The 21263-nt window shown below is 45.5% G+C and overlaps 1 protein-coding gene across 1 annotated transcript in view; it reads left to right on the top strand.

Moving 5' to 3' along the window:
• KIAA0319L (KIAA0319 like) overlaps nt 1-18934 on the top strand; it is a 36083-nt gene extending 17149 nt beyond the window's left edge. Inside the window, exons 7-21 of the mRNA XM_030038632.2 lie at nt 1035-1122; nt 2360-2452; nt 3136-3268; nt 4389-4617; nt 5678-5801; nt 6365-6497; nt 7440-7588; nt 7909-8060; nt 8252-8390; nt 8740-8899; nt 11063-11205; nt 12199-12321; nt 12864-12954; nt 13310-13401; nt 15439-18934. Coding sequence (XP_029894492.1) covers nt 1035-1122; nt 2360-2452; nt 3136-3268; nt 4389-4617; nt 5678-5801; nt 6365-6497; nt 7440-7588; nt 7909-8060; nt 8252-8390; nt 8740-8899; nt 11063-11205; nt 12199-12321; nt 12864-12954; nt 13310-13401; nt 15439-15626 — 2037 coding nt within the window. The 3' untranslated portion in view covers nt 15627-18934. The remainder of the gene's footprint in view (nt 1-1034; nt 1123-2359; nt 2453-3135; nt 3269-4388; nt 4618-5677; nt 5802-6364; nt 6498-7439; nt 7589-7908; nt 8061-8251; nt 8391-8739; nt 8900-11062; nt 11206-12198; nt 12322-12863; nt 12955-13309; nt 13402-15438) is intronic.
• Nucleotides 18935-21263: the final 2329 nt, after the last annotated feature.

The raw sequence follows: 21263 nt of genomic DNA on the forward strand, positions 1-21263 counted from the left end.
AGCCCTCTTCTAAGTCTCTTATAAGAAGGAGATTGATCTGGCGTGAGGGAAAGAAGAAATTGATTTCAGGATCTAAAAGCTGCCTACAAGCAGTGTGTCAAGCCATACAAATGGCACAATTTAACACTAACAATGGGTTGTGAATATTTCTGCTACTGAAACAGTGTGGTGGTCTGTTTAGGTCTGAAGCCTTCTACTACTCACAGAAAAAGGGACTTGCTGATTCCATTAATGAGAGCTGTGGAGTACCTTGGAGCATGTCCCTGGCCTGCTGCTTTTAGACAAGCTCTAACAGTGAAAGAATTGCCAGTTTCTGCACATGGGGATTCTTAACAAGGAAATGGCTTTAAATATTGCGTGAATATACAGTTTGTATTTGAGACATTCCTCTGAGCATCTTGGATTCTGCTGCACTTGGAAAAAATCTACAGGCTTTAGTCATGATATCATGCAGAGAAAAGCCCTTCGAAAGGAGTGTGTCTATCTCTGTCAGGGTTTCAGCCTTTTGGATATCATGATTGTTGTCCAGCACCTAGTCCTTAGCCCTCTCATCTTGGCTCAGCACTGAATGATGAGGGGGTGGCTGCCTGACTCATGTCACCTAGAAGGAAGAGAAGAAATACTTTCCTTTGTAAAAACACACAAGAAGATATTTTTCTTCTCTTACACGCAGCCTTTCTCATCTCAAATGCAATCTGCTAGTACAGATTCCTGTGGCCAGACAACCTGAACTAATCTCTGTTATCTCTCTTCTGTTTGCCTATTGTTGCTAGAAAATAAAGCTAGACTGACAATCCTGTGGTAGAAAGAAATATTAGTCTTTGGTTTCTGCATAGCCATTGTAAACTAAAAGATATGTAATACCATTTTGTCATGGAAACCCTCCTTTGCTGTGTATGCGTAGGTTGAAGCATAATTGCCTGTGTTTTATGCTGCTAATGTGCTACTGTGCCAAAGCATGGTAACTTGACCTTCTAATAGCTCCTGACAAGGTGCTACCATCCTGAAGGTAAATCTTTTGTGTTTACTTCCAGCTTACTGTTGGTCTGTATGAATTCAAAGTCGTCGTTGATGGGGAAAATGCACATGGAGAGGGTTACGTGAACGTAACAGTGAATCCAAGTGAGTTGGTGGAATTATCTTTTCTTAACTTCATCTGTCTCTGACAAGCCATGATACCTGTATCATGGTGTTTTGCTTATTTGACTGGACCTTGGTTTTACGTAGTGAAAATTTGTTGTGCTGTGAACTCGGTATATATGTATGTGTATTAAGTCATTTCCTGAGATGTGAAACTATTGCTAATACACATAGCTATTTCTGCTATACTGCATACAGGCCAACCACTCAATAAAAGAGCTGGAATGCTGATACAAAAGTGCTTGGCAAATGCCTCACCCTGGAAGGCCACTGCTTCAATAAAAACTAGCTGTAACCTGGTAAAATGCTTATAGCAGCATGAGCAAAAAATGAAAGGAAGCCAGGGCTTTGAAGCTCCTTTAGAGGTTCTTTTCTTCCCTGTCCAGTAAAGAATATCATTCCCAACCACAGGCAGGTAAAATCAAATCTCATTCCTTACTGTAAGACAGGGTTTGCAGATGAGCTGGTGTAGATACAGTAGCTTGTGCTTGACTTTTTAGATGCCCTGTATAAAGAGGCAACCGCAGGTTCTGCATTTCCTTTTATGCAAAAACCCCTTTATTTTGCATACTTCAGCAAGACTCTTTCCACAACCTTTGTGGGCAAAGAAGTGCTCTTGCGCTCCTTAAATTAGCAAGGGTGTGTGGCTGGCCTTCTGGATGCTGTTGCCGATCATTTCCTTATAAGCAGTGAATCTGCAGCTGGCAGCATGCATCAAAATCATTCATTTTTCAGAGCAGCAGCCAAACTTCGGCAAGAAGCTGTAGGTGCTGCTCTGTTAGAATGGTCTGTGCTTGAATGCTTGACCCAGTATGGGACAACTGATGCAGTGCAGCCGTTTCCAGAGTACAAGTGTGGTGGCAGTTCACCTTCTTTCTTTTTTAAATCCCTTTGGTTAGCACTGTTTCCCCAAATTGGTGCATAACTTGCTGAAAGCATGGATCACTGTTGTTGACTGTGCAGTTCTCTGCAGTCAGTCTGATCGGTGGCTGTCTTGGAGCTGTGTGGCACAGCAATTCCACACTTTGGACTCCTCTCCTGGACTTGCTGACTGCAGGACTGAGGGTGTAGGTAGGGCTGGGAAGAGGATGTGCAATATGTATTCTGTTTGCTACTCCAGGCGCACAAAGGCAGAGTAGTTTTGCAGAGTTCCTTGGCCAGGGCTTTTTATCGTGATCTGCCTGTAGATGTCATTGTAACAGCTCGGTTATTGTCGCAGAGCCTCGGGTGAATCAGCCTCCTGTTGCCATCGTGTCCCCACAGTTCCAGGAGATTTCACTGCCAACCATTTCAACTGTTATTGATGGCAGCCGTGAGTACCTGCAGTTTTAAATGCAGTAGTCTAGCAAGCCTGGTTTCTGTGTGTTTGGTTCTGGGCTGGCCCTTTGGATAAAGTTTAAGAGGAACTGGCTGTGATGCTGTCAAACACACTTCAGTGAAAAGAATCAGCCTCTCTTGCCAGGAGAGGGGAATATGCACATGACAGCACCTCTCCATGTTTCCTTCTGAAGGGCACTGGCCTGAGCCAATCTCCTAAAAAAGGAAAAGCTCTAGAGGTTGCTGCTTAGAATAAAAAAAATTACTGTCAGTCAAAATTACTGGCCTCTTGCGTTAAGCTTCAAATGTATTAGTTAGCTAACACACCACCTTTACTGATCCTGGCCTGCACTAGAGTTTTTCAGGAGTTTCTTTAAATATGTTCAGGTTGTCTTACTCCCAACTAGTATTATTTTGTTAGTGTTTTGTTTTGGGGTTGTTTTGTCTTCCCCCAGCACACTACAAACCTGGGATTAAGGGTGTTTGAGTATGCTTATGAACAGGGTAGAAGAGAGCATACAGTTTGTGTATCTGAGCATGGTGGAGACCTCTGGGCTTGGACCAAAAATGCCTTTACCCACTAAGCCCAGTACTGAAGTAGGGGACTGAACGTCTGGGGCTTGTGAAGCAGCATTTTCTAACTCCTTGTATGTTCATTTTCTTGTGTGATTGAAACAGAAAGCACTGATGATGATAAAATTGTCAGCTATCACTGGGAAGAACTGAAGGGTCCTTTGCGGGAGGAGAAGGTTTCTAGCGATACTGCCATATTGACGCTGACCAACCTGGTACCTGGGAATTACACATTCAGGTAGGTTACATCTGGAGGAGTTGATCAGTTCTCATCCATTAAGAGTAAAATGTACAAGATTTCTGGATTCCTGAAGTGTTAGTCTGGTTTTAAAAAAACAACAACAAAACACAAACCAAACAAAAACAAACAACAGGGAGAGAACTCTTATTTTGTGATATGCTCTTTCTCTCCACTCCTACACTTTCAGGTAGTTTCATAGCTTTTCACTTCAGAAGAGATAAGCTATCAAGCCACTTTTTATTCTTAAGTTGTAGCACTGGTTTAAGATGATGGTGGAAGGGAACAAATGGTCTGCCAGCGCTACAAAATGTCTCTTGAAATGTCAAATCTAAACTGTTTGGGTAAAGGCTTAGGAAGAAATGCAGTCTTTAAATCCAGTTTTTAAATGCAATGTGTTTGTCCCAGATAAGTGAATGAGGCCTAATGGTTTTACGCACATACCTGAGTAGTAGATAGTAGCTCATTTTACTTTCATGTTACTTCTGTGTTTTTCCTTTTGTATGCCTTTTGGTGTGATGTCCATGCACTGCATCAGCAGATCTATTTAAAATAAAATGAACCTGAGTACCTATAACTGAACAGTTTTCATCTTAAGCAGTTGGTATATGAACTAATCTGATCAATCTTCAGATCTAGATTTAGCAAAAAGCAGTTCTATTTTGTGGTACTAGCCTACCTGAGGAGGCATACTGTGTTCAGGCCATTTGTGGATTAGTAATGAACTTCTGTGTCCATGCTAATGAACGCCTCCTATTGGGAGGCAGTGTCATACTCAGGGAGGTCTTTTCCATCACAACTGTGTATGTGAAAGCTGATGATCTTTCACTAGTTTTATCTTGGAACTAGTTGGTAGGTGGATGTGACTATTCAATTTCTTGCATTGCTTTGAGGCTGATAATTGGGCATTTGGGGGGAGATTCTATTCAGAAAAAGGACAGTTGCCTCAAACCATAGGTGTGTTTCATTCTGGAAAAAAAATACTATCCTGTCCTTAAAAGTGTCTTAATTTTCTAACTCTTCTTTTGCATTTCAGTTAACTCCAGCCAGTGTTTTGTATTCAGCTCTGATAATCATGACTCTTCACTGCTTTCACTTTTTTTTTTTTTCCCTTCTTCAGTCTAACAGTAGTGGACTCAGACGGTGCCAGCAACTCAACCACTGCAAACTTGACTGTGAACAAAGCAGTGGATTATCCTCCAGTGGCAAACGCGGGCCCAAACCAAGTGATCACCCTGCCTCAGAACTCCATCACCCTCTACGGGAATCAGAGCACTGATGATCACAGCATCGTCAGCTATGAGTGGCTGCTCAGCCCCAACAGCAAAGGGAAGGTGATGGAGATGCAGGTCAGTGCAGGTGGCTGGTACTTAACCTGGATTACTCTCTAGCTATTTTTTTTCTATAATCAAACGATTTTTAATTGACTGTTAGCAAATGTTGCTTATAATCGTACAGAGCAAGCATGCAATAATTAAATATATACTTACAACTAAATCCACATGAAGCTGGTATTGGCTTAGTGGCTGAGCTGGTGCACCAATCTATCCATAGGTTTTCACTGGCATCCTGTTTCCTTTCTTGAGCAATGCAGTTTTAAATATTGCTGAAGAACGGATGATTGAGAGAGGTGGGAACTTGATGGCTTTGGGTTCTGATGTCCCACACAACAGGTCTCAGCACAACGTGGTCACACCCATGTATCTCACTTTAACTTATGTGGCTGCTAGGGAAGTGTGTTCTTTCTCTGTTCAGTTGCTGACTTCTCAGAACATCAGTGATAGCTAAATCGATGATGATGTAGTAGGGATGCTTAAGTGCTATCAGCAGGTATGGAAGCCAGACTGTGTGATCTTTTAGGTAACTATCAGTCAGGATGGCATTTAGATGCACAGGATAACCCATTGTGCCAGGTTGTGCATTTCCTAAGCTGGGCAGACACAATGGACTGGATCTTTTGAGTTGAACCTTGGAGTCTAAACTTTGATACTGGCCAAACACACCTCAGTCCTAAACAGTAAAACCTGGAACGTGCTTTCTTTTAAAGATTATTACTACTGTCGCATTTATGGAATAAGAAAGGCCATGAATCACGTTCACAATCTATATGGTTTGCACAGGGTTTCCCAGAGGTTTTGCTTGAGTTGCTAATTATTGAATCTCAGAAGGTCTGAACACCTATATGGCATTACGCTTGTTACGTTCCATAACAGCGTCCTTGTTGCTGTGCATAAATTTAGCTCTAAGTGTCTTGCATGCTTAAGTGGCACAGACTTCTGGCCCCATAGCAGGAGTTAGTAATAAGCCCCTAGAATCTGCTGATTATAGTTGTTTTAGAAGCAGAGTCTTCTGGTTTATCATCATCTGTGTAAGGATGGTTTTTAATACATGAATATGTTTTTCTCTAAGGGGGTGAGGACACCAGTCTTGCAGCTCTCTGCAATGCAAGAAGGTGATTACACTTACCAGCTAATAGTGACTGATTCTGCTGGGCACCAGTCCACTGCAGAGGTCACTGTGATAGTCCAGCCAGGTAAGCTGCCTTTAGCTGCTTTTGCCACTTCTATTCCAGGGGTTAGAGGCGAGCATCAATCTGTTGACATACTCTAGCCCTTATGGTAGCTTTGTGCTGCTTTCAGAAAAGCTGCTCTAACTTAGGACCATTCTGGGCTGGTATATTACTGATAAATGAACAAAAGAAAGTTTCTAGGCATATTACCTTTCTAGGCTGTTCTCTTATTTTACACAATGTAGTCTAACTGATGTTATCTCACCATAATGGCAGGATTGTATTTCCAAGCAGCTGTCTCTACCCACAGTGCTAGGTCCTGGGACAGGAGCAGGAAAAGTGGAGTAGTACTTAGAGAACAAGAGCAAAAATCAGAACTTCTAGATTTCATTCTCATTTTATTGCAGATGTCTGAATGAAACACTGATCTGAACTCTTAACTGCTTTTAACCTCACTTTCTCTGAGTACAAGGTTGAGACAGTGGGCAAGAAATATACTAGGGACCATGGGGAAAATTCTTAATGCTGGGGTTTTAAGCTCAACCTTTTATGGCATGTGTATGAAAAAATATTGCATCCTTTTTCAGAGAACAATAAGCCCCCAAAGGCAGATGCTGGGCCAGATAAAGAGTTAACTCTTCCTGTGGACAGCACCACTCTAGATGGCAGCAAGAGCTCAGATGACCAGAAGATAGTCTCTTTTCTTTGGGAAAAAACACGGTGTGTAGCATCTTCCGGACTGTTCTTATGCAAGTATCTGGGTCTTTCATTTAAAACAATACACACACCCACGTACCTCCCTTGTGTTAAATCCTGGTCACATTGGGCCTGATAAGCTTTACCAGTGACTAGAATGAGACAAGGATTTATGATTTATTGGGGAGGCGTGGAGTTTTGTTTGAGCATTAGAAATAGCTTTGCCTTCATCTCTAGGCCTGATTCCCATTCTCAGCATGGTTGTGGCTTGTAAAGGAGACCAACCATGTTTGATTCACATGTGGTCTTGGTCTTATGAAGAGAGTGACTCTTGTAATCAAACAACAGCAGGGTCTTCTAACTTGATGTTTTTTCAGTATGTTTGAATGAGGCAGTGTTCTTCTCATTGTCATGCTTCCCTTCAGATTCTAAATTCCCTGAAGTGCTTTAGGGAATTCAGGAAAAAGCCTATGAGCAACTTGCAGTAGCTTTTTCTGTTTGCTAATGCAAAGTCTGTGCAAAGCTCTTATAAATGAAGGAACTATTTTTGCTGTATACCTGTTCTTAAAAAAATTGTCTTATTGTGCAGTTCACGAGCCAATTTTGCTGAAAGTACCACTTTTTGTAAACCCTACTTAAATGCTGGTATCGGTGCTCCCCTGGTTTAAAAATAACCAAAATATTAAACCACCAGAAATTATGCTTTTTGTTCTGGATGTTGCACTTCCTTTTCTGATTATCTTGCTGTAACTGGAGAAAATTACAATCTTTAAGGTCCCTTCCAACCCAAACCATTCTATAATTCTATGAAAAAAATTTTGCATTTTGTCATGGACTCTGTATTTCCAGGCACCTGTCTGTTTGCATCCCCGTAAACTCTGCTTGAGCTTGAGCCTCCTGTTTGGTGTGAGGCTAGCTCCCATGGTCTATGCAAAGTTTAAACTGATCCTCTTGTGCTTTGGTTAGGGGCCCAGATGGTGTCAAGCTGGAGAATGCCAACAGCAGCATTGCCACTGTAACAGGCCTTCAAGTTGGGACATACGAGTTTACTCTAACAGTTAAAGATGAAAGGAACTTGCAGAGCCAAAGCTCGGTCAACGTCATTGTCAAAGAAGGTATGTCCAGCCATGAGCAGAGCGGCCTGAGACACAGGTTATCTCTGAGCAGTTCAGCAAAACCTGTGTTCAGAGGCACAATAAGAGTAAGGAATGGGTGAAAAATAATGTCGAGAGCACCAAAATGGCCTTCCTTAAGTCGGGGGTTTAACCTTTTCTGGGGAAACAGTATCTTCAGCTGAATCCCACAGTATGTGATTTCCCTTCTCTTCCCCCAGGGTTAGATAGGGATTTCTGGGTTACATTGGAGACCTAATGCAGTAGGTTTTGATTGGGTGTTACCAGATTTTTCTCCAACTGCTTTCTTTCTGTTTAATTAGAGATAAACAAGCCACCAGTTGCAAAGATTGCTGGTAATGTTGTAATCACCTTGCCCACAAATACAGCTGAGTTGGATGGATCGAAGTCCTCTGATGATAAGGGAATTGTCAGCTACTTGTGGACCCGGGATGAGGGGAGCCCTGCAGCTGGGGTGAGGTTTCTTTTTTAAATGGTAGTCTGCAGCTTCACAAAAATCAGTGAGAGGTAGCATTGTCAGCTCCTGAGGAAATGTAAAGCTGATCATTGCACCTGTTATCTTTTAGTGATATCCTTAAGTATGATGATATATCGTGCTAGTTTGATCCTTTTGTTTCCTGATATTTATTTTGCTCTGCATTCCAGGAAGTCTTAAATAATTCAGACCATCATCCTGTACTTCTCCTGTCCAATCTGGTAGAAGGGACCTACACATTCCACCTCAGAGTAACAGATGCCAAAGGAGAGAGTGATGTGGAAAGGACCACAGTGGAAGTCAAACCTGGTGAGGCTGGGTTCTGTGCTGTACCACATTCGCCTACAGTGCACTAGCAAGCCCTCTGTTCGTCTGGATACAGTGTACTGAGATAAAGTGTGTAGTCTAGTCCAGCTCAGAACTATAAAAGGTCAAAGGTTTTGGGGGATGTGATTGTGTTTTCGTGTGGTTCTGGGGGGCTGACTCTTACTGCTTGCCATTACCTGTGAAAGTCATAGACTTGTATCCCTTCCTACATTGAGATTCTGTAATTTTGTGTTCAAAGCAGAAACGTTCTGGAAGGATACTAGAAACCTGAATTGTACCCAGACTGTTAAAAAGAATTGCTAAAGATCTGCATTATCTACATTCTCACTAGATCCTAGGAAAAATAACCTTGTGGAGATAATTCTGGATGTTAATGTCAGCCAGCTGACTGAGAGGCAGAAGGGTATGTTCATCCGACAAATAGGCGTTCTGTTGGGGGTCCTCGACTCGGACATTACTGTGCAGAAGATCCAGCCATACACTGAACAAAGGTAGGGTTCTTCTGTGAGTGTACATGGAGGGGGATTGCTTGAGGCTTTAGTAAACCAAGGGCTGTTTTCTTTTGGGAAGCAGATTGGATAATCGGAATGTGTGGAGATGTTGCTTAAAATTGATATTCCTGCTTGCTCGGGTAGGTGAAGGTGTGTTGCCAAGCAGGTCTTGGGTATCTTTCCCCTCTGGAGATGGTGCATTGTCCTCAAAAGCCGTTTGCTGCTGCAAATGTTTTTGCCCCCCAAATCTGTGAAATAAGAACTAATCTTACTTGTTTTTGAAAATTGTGAAGACTATCTGAAGGATGTTATACAGCTGTCATTTATAACTGGAGAAATAATGGGGCTTGGTACAGGAGTAGTTTGGTAAAACACTGATGCCACACCAGAGGTGGTGGTATAACAATCCCCTTAGCAGTAGCCCTGCATGCCAGCTTTGTAGTTTTACATTAGCTTTACTGCCTGCACAACTGCTTCAATTTAATGTAAAATAAAATGTTGAAAACCAATGTAATTTTTGTTTGAAGAGATGAGGAGAACTTGGGTTTGATTGCTATTTAGCTGGTCTCTTCTAAACAAGTGGAAGTTTGCTTATAGGAAGGGCTGTAGGCCAGGGTCATGTTGCCTGCCTGGACAATGTTGCTCAGCTCCAAGTACAGCAATCAGTAAGTCATACAAGGGATGGTTCAGCCCAGCTGGATCCTGGCCATGCTGCTTTGTCGTGAAACTACCTGATCAAGTTCAGCTTTCCACCTCTGCAGAAATGGCTGGTCTGGGAAATTCACTGTTCTGCAGAAAACTTCAGCGACTGGTGCTGTAGCGTTGTCACAGCAACAGCTGCACATATCTCCATACTAACAGCAGTCCATCGTTACTGTAGGTGTGTTTGAGGATGCCTGAACGTGCATGTGAGTGGCATAGCATGAAGCTTCCCAAGGGCAGAGTGGTAATCTGTTGAAATAAGTGCAATATTGCACTTAATTTTTACTAAAAGTGGAGTAGTTTTAAGGTAGATTAAGCATGTCCCTTAAATCTTTTTCCGTGCTTTAAGTCAGGCAGCAAGTCAGCAATAAATCTGCAGTTATACTTTAGACTTCCCTGAGTTCAGTAATGTATCGATTCCTTCATGTCCATGTTGCCTGCTGTAGCAGTAAAATCAGAATTCATTGTCCGTGCAAACCTAAAGAGCTCAGAACAGAAGAGCCAGCACTTTCTGTTGTAATACCTTTCTATCTCTGCCATGGCCAGCCCAGTTGCCACTGTTCTTCACTGAGTAAGGCAAGTAAAGGATTTTTGTAATTAATGCTTCATCTGTTTATATGTTTATTAAGTAGACAAAAGAGTGGGAAGTGTTATAAAAGAGCAGAGATTATTTTCTGACAGATGGCTTTAAGATCCCATTTTTGCCTCAACTATCAAAGTAACTTGTACTGTTTAAAAAAGATCTTTTTCCCCCAACTGCTGTTTTTTTCCACATACTCTGAGGGCTTCACTAATATCCTGTTGACTCATAGGCTCACTGGTAATAATAAATCTGAAACATCCATGCATCCTTTTGTGCATCTGAAGGATACACAGAGCTCTGCAAGGCTAGCAAGCCTAGGGGAGCAAGTTCTTCTATCATAAAGTTAATGCAATAAAAGATGCAGAATACAGTATCCTCTACACCTGTGCTTTTTTCTGGCTCTAACACTTTGCGCATTCAAACTAAGCTTTGCAAAAGGCAGTAAACCCTCACTGACTTCTCTGATGCTGGAGGTCTGTGGTGAGCAGTTAAATGAACCCCCAAGTTCCATGTGTAGTAAGGTCTAAGGATCCCACAGTGAGGGAGGGAGGAGATTATGAAAATGGTGGTACCTTAAAGTTTGGAGATTTGTATGCTTAGCATGAATGTTCAAAGATGTGCTTGATATTAGCAAACCATTAGCAAGCTCAAGAACAGTCCAGCCCTAGCTTTGAAAATATGGACGGATCAGATGTCCTGAAGCGGTTTTCTACTGTATGACTGGGTCTACCTTTATTGCTTTCAAGATGGAGCCAGAAGTCTAATCTTAGAATAAATTTGGGATTCTAAATAAGTCCCTCTAATGACAGACTGGGGAAAACGGCTCTCTACCTGATGTTTGGAGAAGCAGCAGATAATCATTTTTGTCTGACTTCCAGCACGAAGATGGTGTTTTTTGTGCAGAACCAGCCTCCACATCAGATATTCAAAGGACGAGAGGTAGCCTGGACGCTAAAAAACGAACTACGGAAACAACAGTCAGACTTCCTCATCTTCCGAGCATTAGAAATTAATACAGTCAGTAAGTAAGAGTCTGTGATACAAGCTAACATCTTTTCCCTTCTCAGATGCCTCCCAGAATAAGGACCTTCATGTGTGCTTAAAAACACCTGCATGCACACACACATACACTCACTCCAGTAGCTTTCATATGTTAGTAAATGGGATACAGAAAAATAAGTCTGTTGGACTATACATTAATCAGTTATTTACTAATTGATTCTGTCTGTTCACTATTCAGCTTCGTATAAATGGTTACTTGTAATGTTGCTGGGAAGATAAGAATTCACAAAATCAAAAGAAGATTGATACTTAAGACACTAAAATATAGTGTTAATGCAATACAGCCAATGAAATGACTGTCATACTGAAAAGAATAAAACTACAGGTCTTGGTAGCTGCGAACATACTTGTTTTCTCTGCAGCACGTGCATAAGTGAAGGAAATGTTTCCCTTCTATCATTTTTTTTACAATTTTACATTAGCACTGTTTTTCTTCTATGAGCTCCATCCTGTGAGGAATATTTGCTGATCAGCTAGATATTCTAAACTAGAATTACGTTATTATTTAAATGACTTCCTGATCTTACAATTTTGTGGCCTTCAAAAGCCACTCTTTGGTTCTGTTTGGTCCCTCTAAAGGATCTGTTTGTTTCTTGTCTGTCTCCCTGGCTGGGTTTGAATTTGAAAATCAAAACCTTATTTTAAAATGTTTACTTAACAAATACACAAATACCATAACTTCTATATTAAATTTTGCCTAATAAATCATGTTTTTTCTTAGCATGTTGTGTGTTACATTCTTAGTGAGGTGGGGCTTCTTAGTTTGGCGTGAGGCCTAGGTGCTTACATTTGCACTTCTTACTGCTTGCAATTATGGCTAAGCTATGGATGAACTACAGAGTGACTAGATTCAAGTTAGAGCCTACGGGGGGTTGGCTGTATTGAACTATACTATCCCATTTTTGCCTCACATGCGAGTTATTTAGTTCACCTTGCTGATTTTGGTCCCTAGCGTGTCAGCTGAACTGCTCTGAGCATGGGCGCTGTGACTCCTTCACCAAGCGTTGCATCTGTGACCCCTTCTGGATGGAGAACTTCATCAGGGTGCAGATGGGGGACGGCGAAAGCAACTGTGGTACGTGCAACCTCCCTGGGATTGTTCATCTTCGGAAAGAAAGCAGTGTTTGAAACCCAGGGTAGGCAGAGTAACAGGTACCTGCTTTCTCCCAGTATCTCTGACGTGATGCTCACGCAAGGAGATAGTCCCTGCCCTGGTCTCGCTACACGTACCTTCTAGGCAGGCGATATTTGATAGGGGAGCGACTCCTTTTCAGATCCTCTCAGTGAACACTCACAAAGAGTTGAGTCCATTCTTAGTGTATAAATCACACCTCTTTTCTGTCATGCCTCTACAGAGTCTTTCCTGCCACAGGAAAGCAAATTTTATAAATCAACACACATTGAAAAATGCTATTGTGCAGCGAGTCTGCATGCTGGATCTCAAGCCTCTGGCTTCTGTAGGTGAGTTAGTGGTCCTGTCAGTGATGGATACTAGCCTCTAATTCTGCAAAGGGTCAGGCCTGCCTTTTTCTTCCCCAAGAATAGTCATCTAAAGCGCACACTGTCAACTGTATGAGGTGCCAAAACGTCTTTATCTCTGGGGTGTTTTGCTTTCAGAGTGGAGTGTGCTGTATGTGATCATTGCATCTTTCGTCATTGTGGTTGCCTTTGGAATCTTATCCTGGATGGTGATCTGCTGTTGCAAGAGGTGGGACTGAGGCCATAACCCCCACTGTATCAGTGCTTCAGAGCCAAGTAGCTGCATTAGGAGGTGAAAGATTCAAACCCGTCATCCCAGCAGGTCATCTGCTTAGCCCTGGGATGTTAGTTTTTGTCACTTGGTGTTTCAAGTGAAACATTGAAGTCCTAGAACTCTGGGTTTAGTTAAGAAGCAAGATTTGGATTAGCCTATAAATGTGCAACTAAAGCAATGTTTTTAATGTTTTGCTTTGTGATATGAACATAATCTGAAATAAGTACTCTAGCTTTGAAGATCAGAGTTGTTTTTTCTTCTGGCTTTTTTAGAAATGGACTGCCTCTTAATTCCTTTTCTTCCTCTTTAGACGAAAAGGAAAATCCAAAAGAAAAAGCAAATACAAGATTTTGGATGCAACGGATCAAGAAAGCCTGGAGTTAAAACCAAATCCCAAAGCAGGTAAAACATGAGAGGGAAGAGCTCAGCGTTTCCAGAATGCTGACTAAGAATACTCTTCCTCAGTGGACTTAAAATCACAGAGTGAAACAAACGTGGTGTTAGGCACTGACAGACGAGTCTCAGAAGATCTAAGAGCTTGTTTCAGATCTGTATACAGGGTATTTAGTCAAGTTATCTAACTGCTTTGGTTTAGAAGTTGGGAGTGAAACTGGCCTGGTCCTGATGTCTCCACTTAGTATCACAGAAGTAGTAAGTGGATGCGTGTAAGCTATGCAGAGACCGGTATGATCCAGGAAGCCCCAAACTGGGTCTTTACTATAATTTCTCTTGCTCTAAAGTTTTTTCCACCGGGTTCAGGTAGTTTGCTTCTTGCCAACATGCAATTCCTTGGCCATGCTCTACAGCAAAGCATGAATTCAGTGTCACTAAGCATTTCACTAAACTGATCGACTTTGGCTGGTAAGCAAAGGGGCACCTGAAAGCAACCTGAAAATACTCGTGGACTGGAGAGCGCGATGTTTATTTCTGCCCCCCTGCTCTCCCACGCCATGTGATTTGTTCCTAAATTTATTCATTTTTGCCCTTGTGAGCATCAGGCTCTGAAAGTTTCACGCTTTAGCTCATAGTCTAATTTTTCCAGGAAGCAGATGCTTATCTTAGGAGGGAGACCCATGAAGTCTTCAGTGCTCTGTGTGGCTACAGGCCTGTTGGCCCATTCCAGAAAGGCAGTCGTTTGTCTTCAGTGTTCTTAGCCAGCATTTTCCTGCATTGCTGTCCTGGAGAGTGCTTGTCAGGTGATTTGGAAAGATCGTTGAGTTATTTCAGGCTGGAGCATTTTTGCTGCGATTGTATCTGATACCTGAACTGAGCTGTGCTCACCTGCTGACTGACCAGAAAGGAGGGAAATGTGGGAATGTATGTGCAAAGCACAGCCCCACCAAATGCCAGGGAGCACTTCAGCTGCTGAAATACATGTTTCAAATAAGAGTGTGCATCCTGGTTTTGTTTAGAGGAGGGGTTATTTTAACTGTGTGTGGAAAATAGTCCCTGATCCTTGTTTGCTAGTGGAAAATAACTGCTCATCCTAGTATTATCCCATTTAATGGTGTTCCAGCAAAGTGAACAGTGCCTAACAGCAGCATTGGAGGGCATTGCAGCAACAGAGCTGATCAGACAATTCCTCTGAGAACCCAGCCATCCCAACTGCACAAATACAGATACCCTTGAAGAAAAACCGGGTGTGTTTTCCTCCCTCAGCACCCAACTCTGCTTTAATCTGACCATCTGTCACCTCGAGCAGAAGAGCCCCACTGTTAAAGAAAGGGTTCATTGTTCTGCAGTCTGTAGCAAATGTGCCTCAACCATTTGCTCTCTGGTAACTAAACTCATCTTGCTTCTTCTGAGGCTGGCTGCTGACTAAAGTCTTTTTCCCTGCTAGATATGTCCAGTGAGCATTCTGCTAACAGAGGAAATGTTGCATTTCTCCATTAAGGAAAAGCTAAATTTAAATATTTCCTTTGCTGACAATATCAGTAAATGTGTCTCTCCTGTCCTTGTGCATTAATCTAAATTCAGCCCGCTAATTTATCTCTCTTCCCTTGCAGGCAAGAGAAGCAGAGATGGGAGTAGGGAGGGTAGTAAGAACACGGCTATCTTCCCCCTCGCACCTGCATATTCTCTTTACTACAGCCGTTAGCCCTCAGAGAGCTTTCTAGGCAATGCTCTGAGCAAGGTCAGGGAGACAAAGCTCCCATGTATACTCACAGCCCCTTCTGGTAACATAATTTGCTTTCCTACCTGTTCGTTTTGCTTTGCGCTACTTGAAGTGTCTGTGTGACCTCTGTCATGCCAGAGTATCTGAAACAGGATCACTTTGGCTTCAGCATTTGAAGGAATAAGTGACAGACACAGGAAAGTCTGATGAGGCTGCCCCTTTGACATGATAGGAAAAGGAAACTTAAAGAGGGAATGGAGTAAGGTGAGGTGGTTGACCAGTATTAAAAGTATTTTTAACCTGGGAATCTCTCTCCTCCAAAGGTGGCAGACAGAAAGCCCAGGTCCTCAACACTAGCCTGATGCACTCGGAGTCTGAACTGGACAGCGATGAAGCCATCTTCACGTGGCCTGACCGTGAAAAAGGGAAACTGCTCCGTAGCCAGAATGGCTCCTTGCGCAATGGACAAGTGATGCTCAAACCCAAGAATCAGAGGGAGGAAATCCTATAGCTCCCCTCAGGTGGCCTTTTGCTGGAGCTCAGTGGGAAAGGCCACTCCCGTCCCTATCCTACAAAGGCCTTTGGAGGCCAGTTTGATTAGGACAACGCTGCTAACTCGTTTCACAGAAAATAACTTTGGTTTTGTGGGTTTCTTTTCATTCAGTTAAAACTGGTTGTACTTGAATTTGAACTTCAAGGGAAATCAAAGGGAGGAGAAGGCAACTGTGAACCCCAGGCGAAGCATCAGAAGAGGACAGAGCTGGCATCTGGAGAGCGGCAGGACAGAACCACTTGAAGCAACTGTGAATGTGCAGGACCCTCCTAGCCCACCTCAGACTGCAGTGGAGGAAACACCTATGGACCTGCAGCTCACTTGCCTTGGGAGCTCCTCAGAGAAGGAAGGTCAAGGCTATGCTTTGAGCTGTGCTCTGAGCTCCCTTCAGGCTCCAGTAGCCTACCACGGGCTACTTTTGCTGTCGAACAGCTTTCTTCTCTTTTACTCCCACCTTCCCTAATGGTTTAAGCACTATTTTAATTTAGACTTGTCCTCTCACATGCACTTGGCTGCTTTTGGAGTGTAGAGGAGGGGGAATCTAAACACTGTGGTCACACTCCATCAGCTTGCAGGTAGGAGAGGGTTTTGTAGCTATTCTAAATTACTGTCAGGCTCTTCTCCCTGGGAGTGTTGATGACATGGTGCCTGTTCAGATGTGAAAAGCTGACCTGTCTGTGGTAATTGGCTGGGCTAGGAGACCCCCTCCTGCAGCAAGCTCTTCTGCTGGGTACCAGAGCCGGGAGGGGACACCCACCTTTGGTACCTGTGTCTAATGTCTGGCTTAATTCCAAAGCTGTGAGATGTTGTTCAGTGGCCCCAGCACCTTCTGTTGGTCGCCAAGCCGTCCGTGAGTCTGGACATTAACCATATCTCAGTTATGGAATGCTATATACTGTGGGTTTGTTTTTTTTTTTTTTTCCCTAAAATTTGCACAAACTGGGCAAACAGGGGTTGATACCTTCAGTTCCCAGCAGCTGGCTGCTCCCTCTGGCTGGCAGCTTAGTGGCCTCTTGTTACGGCTGAAGAGCCCTGCCTGCTCCTAACGCAGTGCGAAGTACACACTTGGTGTTCTTTAGTCGGTGGAAAAGGGAACTCTCGGTACCCGAGGGCATCACATGGTGAGTGCCAGCAGCAAGCGGCCGTGTGTCTCTGCTGCCTGGGCTCAGGGAGGCAGGTGTGTGGTGGTCCTTTCCCATACCTGCTTCTTTACCTCACTTGTGCTGCTTTCATAAATTGCACCCCTGTCCTTGGGCAGAAATCAGCCGCTTGCTGGCATGAAGGATGCCACTGCTCCTCTGTGGATGGGTGGGCAGTTTATTGCCTTTCTTGGTGTTTAATTTAAAAACTGGAAACTTGTTTCATTGGCTTTTTTTTTGAGCTATGAAAGCCAAAAGGCTTTAACTTCCTTGGTTGTATTTATATTGCTGCACTACTGATTTGTGTTGAGCTAGATGAAGATTAAACACTATTGAATGCGAGGGAATGTTCCCTCGCTGAATGTAGTCATGGCTGCTGCTAAGTTTATTTTTCTGGGCAATCAGCTGTCTTCCTCAGGCACCAGCACTGGAGCCTGCTGCTCTCCTGAGTACTGAGGCATTACCCTCATGCCCTCCCGACTCCGTGGCAGGCACGGGGCTTGCCTCTTGCTTGCCTGCGTCACAGCACAGGCCACCCTCCGGCTTGTCTGTCTCGTGCACAGCCGCTGTTCCGAGCCAGGCTTCCCCTTCCCGGGCTGCTCCTGCACCCGCTCTCCCAACGGCTCCTTCCCTCCAAGCCGGCCTGGGACCACACACTGGGACGGGAAGGGCTGACAGCAGGATGTTCCCCGTGTTGTGCCTCAAAGGGGCAGAGCCCGGTGCTGGCTGCAGCTGCTGTTGGGAGCTGTATGATGGCCGGACACTTAACTCTTGGGTGACGCCACCCTCTGATGCGTTTCCCTTCGTTTGGATGTAAGATGAGCAGACTACAAGAAAATGAGGTTTTGAAGCTGCAGGGATGGATCAGACGTGGTCGTGGGACTGTGCCTGAAAGCGGTTTGTGCTGTTAGAGGAGAGCTGTTGGACTCTCGCTGATTCTGGTCCCTGGGACTTGTGCTTTTTGAGCCTCTTGCTCCTGCCTGTCCCGGGGAAGTCTCCCTTGCAGTAGATAGGGGCTGGGTGCGGTGGTTCAGCCATCGGGCGTTCATTGCTGCAGAGATCGGCACCCCTCTCAGGAGATGCAGAGCGTGCTTTCAGGCAAGCCTGGCTTCTTGTTACGGAAGAGGGAATTAAAATCTGTGCAGCTGTTACCCCACCCTTGTTTAGCTGGGGTAATTTTATCCTTACATTTCACTGAGGGTTAGCAAACATTTGGGTTGGGGTGCTTTAGTCAGCTGGCAGCAGTGCCTGCGAAGGCTGGGTTTTGCGGTGGGCTGTGGCGTTCCCTCTGCGCCGAGCGGCTCGGTTAGGATGGCTCGTTAGTCATTTGTCATCGCTGAGTGCAGGTTTGTGACAGAGCATAGCGCAAGCTCCCGTTAGACTTCTGGCTCCCATTAGTATTCCCTGGCTGTGCAGCGTTCTTCCTCGCTCCACGTGTTAACCCTTGGTGCCGCTGAGCCCTCGCAGGGCTGCAAGAAACGGGGACACGCAGCACCCGGACCCCGGCCTCATGGGAGCACGAGGGCCTGTGAAGCTGACGGAGGCGAGGAGACCCTCCCAGGCAGTAACTCTTGGCCCGGCGTAGGAACCCCCCGACCCAGACTGTCTGCTTTAGTGCACCATTGATGCAGAGCTCTCCCAAGGTGTGTGCACATAGAGCAAACGCGTTATTTTGAAATCCCTTGCCACTGTTTCCTCCTCCCCCGTGGCATCACTAATATCGCTGCTGGTTTGTTGCCCGAGCACCATGAGCGGGGCTGACCTTGCTCGGGAAGGTTTCTGCATTGCTATGCATTATGATTTCACAATTAGAGACACTGGCTACAAGTTACCCATGTGTGGAAGTTAAAAGCTGAGACATCTGTTATATGAACCATCAGCTTCACTTGATTTTGTTTTCTTCTTTAACATTCAAACACTGGTTAAGATGTTTGAGGCAAATGTTGCATTCTAGTTTTAAAATAGTTTGCTCTTAAATCTTTTCTTCGTTCTTCTCTGTAGCGGGGGCTGCCCAACCTGTCTGAACTTTGGTTTAACAATGTTTGTTGATTGCAGTGTTACTTGGATCAAGACTAAAAGTAATTTTTTTAAATGAAATGTTTCTTGCAAATAAACAGGGAAGATGTTTTGCTGCTGCTCAGCTTGCTTCTTTCTCCAGTTTCAGCTGTGGGACAGTTCCTCCTACGACTACTGTGCTCTTTGTGTAAGAATTGGAAGTCCTCTCTCGTTCCTCTCACCCAGGGCCTGGCAGCGGGGTCTCAGCGGGTGCTGCTGGACAAGGAACTGCCTTTGCTCCAGCCACTGTAGTGTGCGGTGGGGCTCTACTGCCTGCGCAGCTAACGGGGCTGCCAAGAGCTTGCTTGACAGACAGCCAAGTCCGCTCCTTGCTCAGCGACCGGTGCAGCAACCTCCATGAGATGCCAAGCCTCATGCTACAGGCCCTGTGCTTGTCTTTTGACCCCTGGTTTGTTTGTCTGCCCCTGCTTTAGAACAACCATAATTAGCTTCTGCTACTTGAAGTCAACTTTCAGCCTAATCCCCCAAGGGCTCTTGTGCCTCGTCTTCTGCTGACCAGGTACGGAGTTCCCTGACCTGCCCAGGGCTGTTCCCTGACCGCTGAGGCAGGAGCTGACTGTTGATTTCACTGGAAAGCAAAATAGCAGCAGTGTTGGGGCTCAAGCTTCACCCACGCCTGGGATAACTGTACCTCCTAATGCAGCAGAGGAACACTTATTAATTAGTGGAGTCCTTGAAGGAGATTAAGAAGGCTGCCCAGCTGTCACTGTGTCTGGCTGCTGTAGGGAACACACTTTAGCACCACGGCAGCCAGAAGGGACCTGATGGCACCACGGGACATGGATTTTTCAGAGAGGGGAGGAGACTCACCTTCAGAGCTGCCCTTCTGTCCATTCGCATCTCACGTGGTCTATGGGTTGTGCTGGAGCCCTTGGAGTTCATGCTGCTCAATGTCACCTAAGGACACGAGAAGCCAAATCTGCTGGGCTCCCCAGCCTACTGCCTCTGCCCACAAGCATGGCAGCAGCTGCCTTCAAAATAAAGCCACCTCAACCCTTTCTGGGCATCAAACAGCTGCTGATGCTGCAGCACACCTCTCCCTGGCATCAGGGCAGGTGTAGCCCCACACTGTCCCCCAACAGAAACCTGGCTGGGAGCAGCCCTTGTCTCTGGAAATCTGAAGCAGCAGAAGGCTCCTGCCTGCTGCCCCTTCACCATCGGTGCTCAGCTGGGTCCCTTCCCTTTGTGTTCATGCTCTCTGGTTTGTGTCACCCTCCTCTGCTATTTCTTTTTTTCCTTCTCGCTCACTGTCCCTGCGGGAAGCTCTCTGAAGGGCTGCCCTTTCCATTTGCTGTCTGCTCAGCATCACTTAACATTTGCTGGCTCCTTGCAGAGGTGCGGGAGGAAACCCAGCAAGTGCTTACTCGGGGCGAAGGACAGAGGTGGTGGCCATGGCTGAGGGACCCCCATGTCCCCCAGCTGTGGCTCTCGAGGCTCTGCTTCTGGGGGGGGAAAGCTTGCACCAGCCCCAGGGCAGGGTGGGGAGAGAAGAGCCAGGATTTCCCACTGCCCTGAGGGCAAACAGCTGCTCCTGCCTACAGCTGGGTCACCTCCTCGGGGGGGGATCTGGGTCTGGTCTGGACCCTCAGAGCAACTCCAGGATGGTTATTTGAGAGAAATCCCAGAGAAACGGATTTGGTTGCAGGAATGTCACAGCTTGAGAAACTGAGGCAGGGGGATGTGCGTGGCAGGAGGTCCCTGCCTGGCTGAGGGAGGGCAGGGACGGGCAGAGCAGCGGTGATGGCAGCTTAAGGACTCTGCCTACCACTGCCGTGGCTGTCCCGGCATTTCAGTGGCTCGGCAGCCCGGGGAAGCCCCGGGGCCCCTCGGGGAAGGGGGTGCGTGGATGCGGCCACTGGCACTGCGGTGCTGCAGCCGGCTGAGGCTGAGACCGCGACCGAGCCAGGGAGCTCAGTGTAATTGCAAATACGACACCGAGCTCCCTGGCTCTGCTTCTCCCTCCTTAAGCAGCGCCTGTGGCTAGGAGGAGTTAAAAAAGAAAAAGGCTCTTGCTGGAGCCTTGGGAGAGAGCACGTTTTTTTCTCTCTGCACATGTTCTCACCCCTCTGCTTGCGCTGTCCTTGCTCCGACCATGTGGATTTGGCACTGCTCCCCAGTGCCTTCCTGTCATTAGGATTCCCTGAATTGCTGCTGCTTTACCTCTTCCAGCTGGGCTCTCCCCAGCCTCCGTGGCCGCACTGACAGGAGCTCCCACACCTCGCCTGGGGCCCCTGCAGCCGCAGGAGTGACACGGTCACGGTAACGATATGTGCTCGTTAAGCATCCCTGTGATGATGGGTGTGGGCAGCCCCTGCAAGCAAAGGGCACTGCAGGGATGCTGGTGGCTCCTGGGGACACTGTGGCACTGCTGGCACCCCAG

This window comes from Aquila chrysaetos, chromosome 16, assembly GCF_900496995.4.
Source record: "Aquila chrysaetos chrysaetos chromosome 16, bAquChr1.4, whole genome shotgun sequence".
Classification (NCBI taxonomy): domain Eukaryota; kingdom Metazoa; phylum Chordata; class Aves; order Accipitriformes; family Accipitridae; genus Aquila; species Aquila chrysaetos.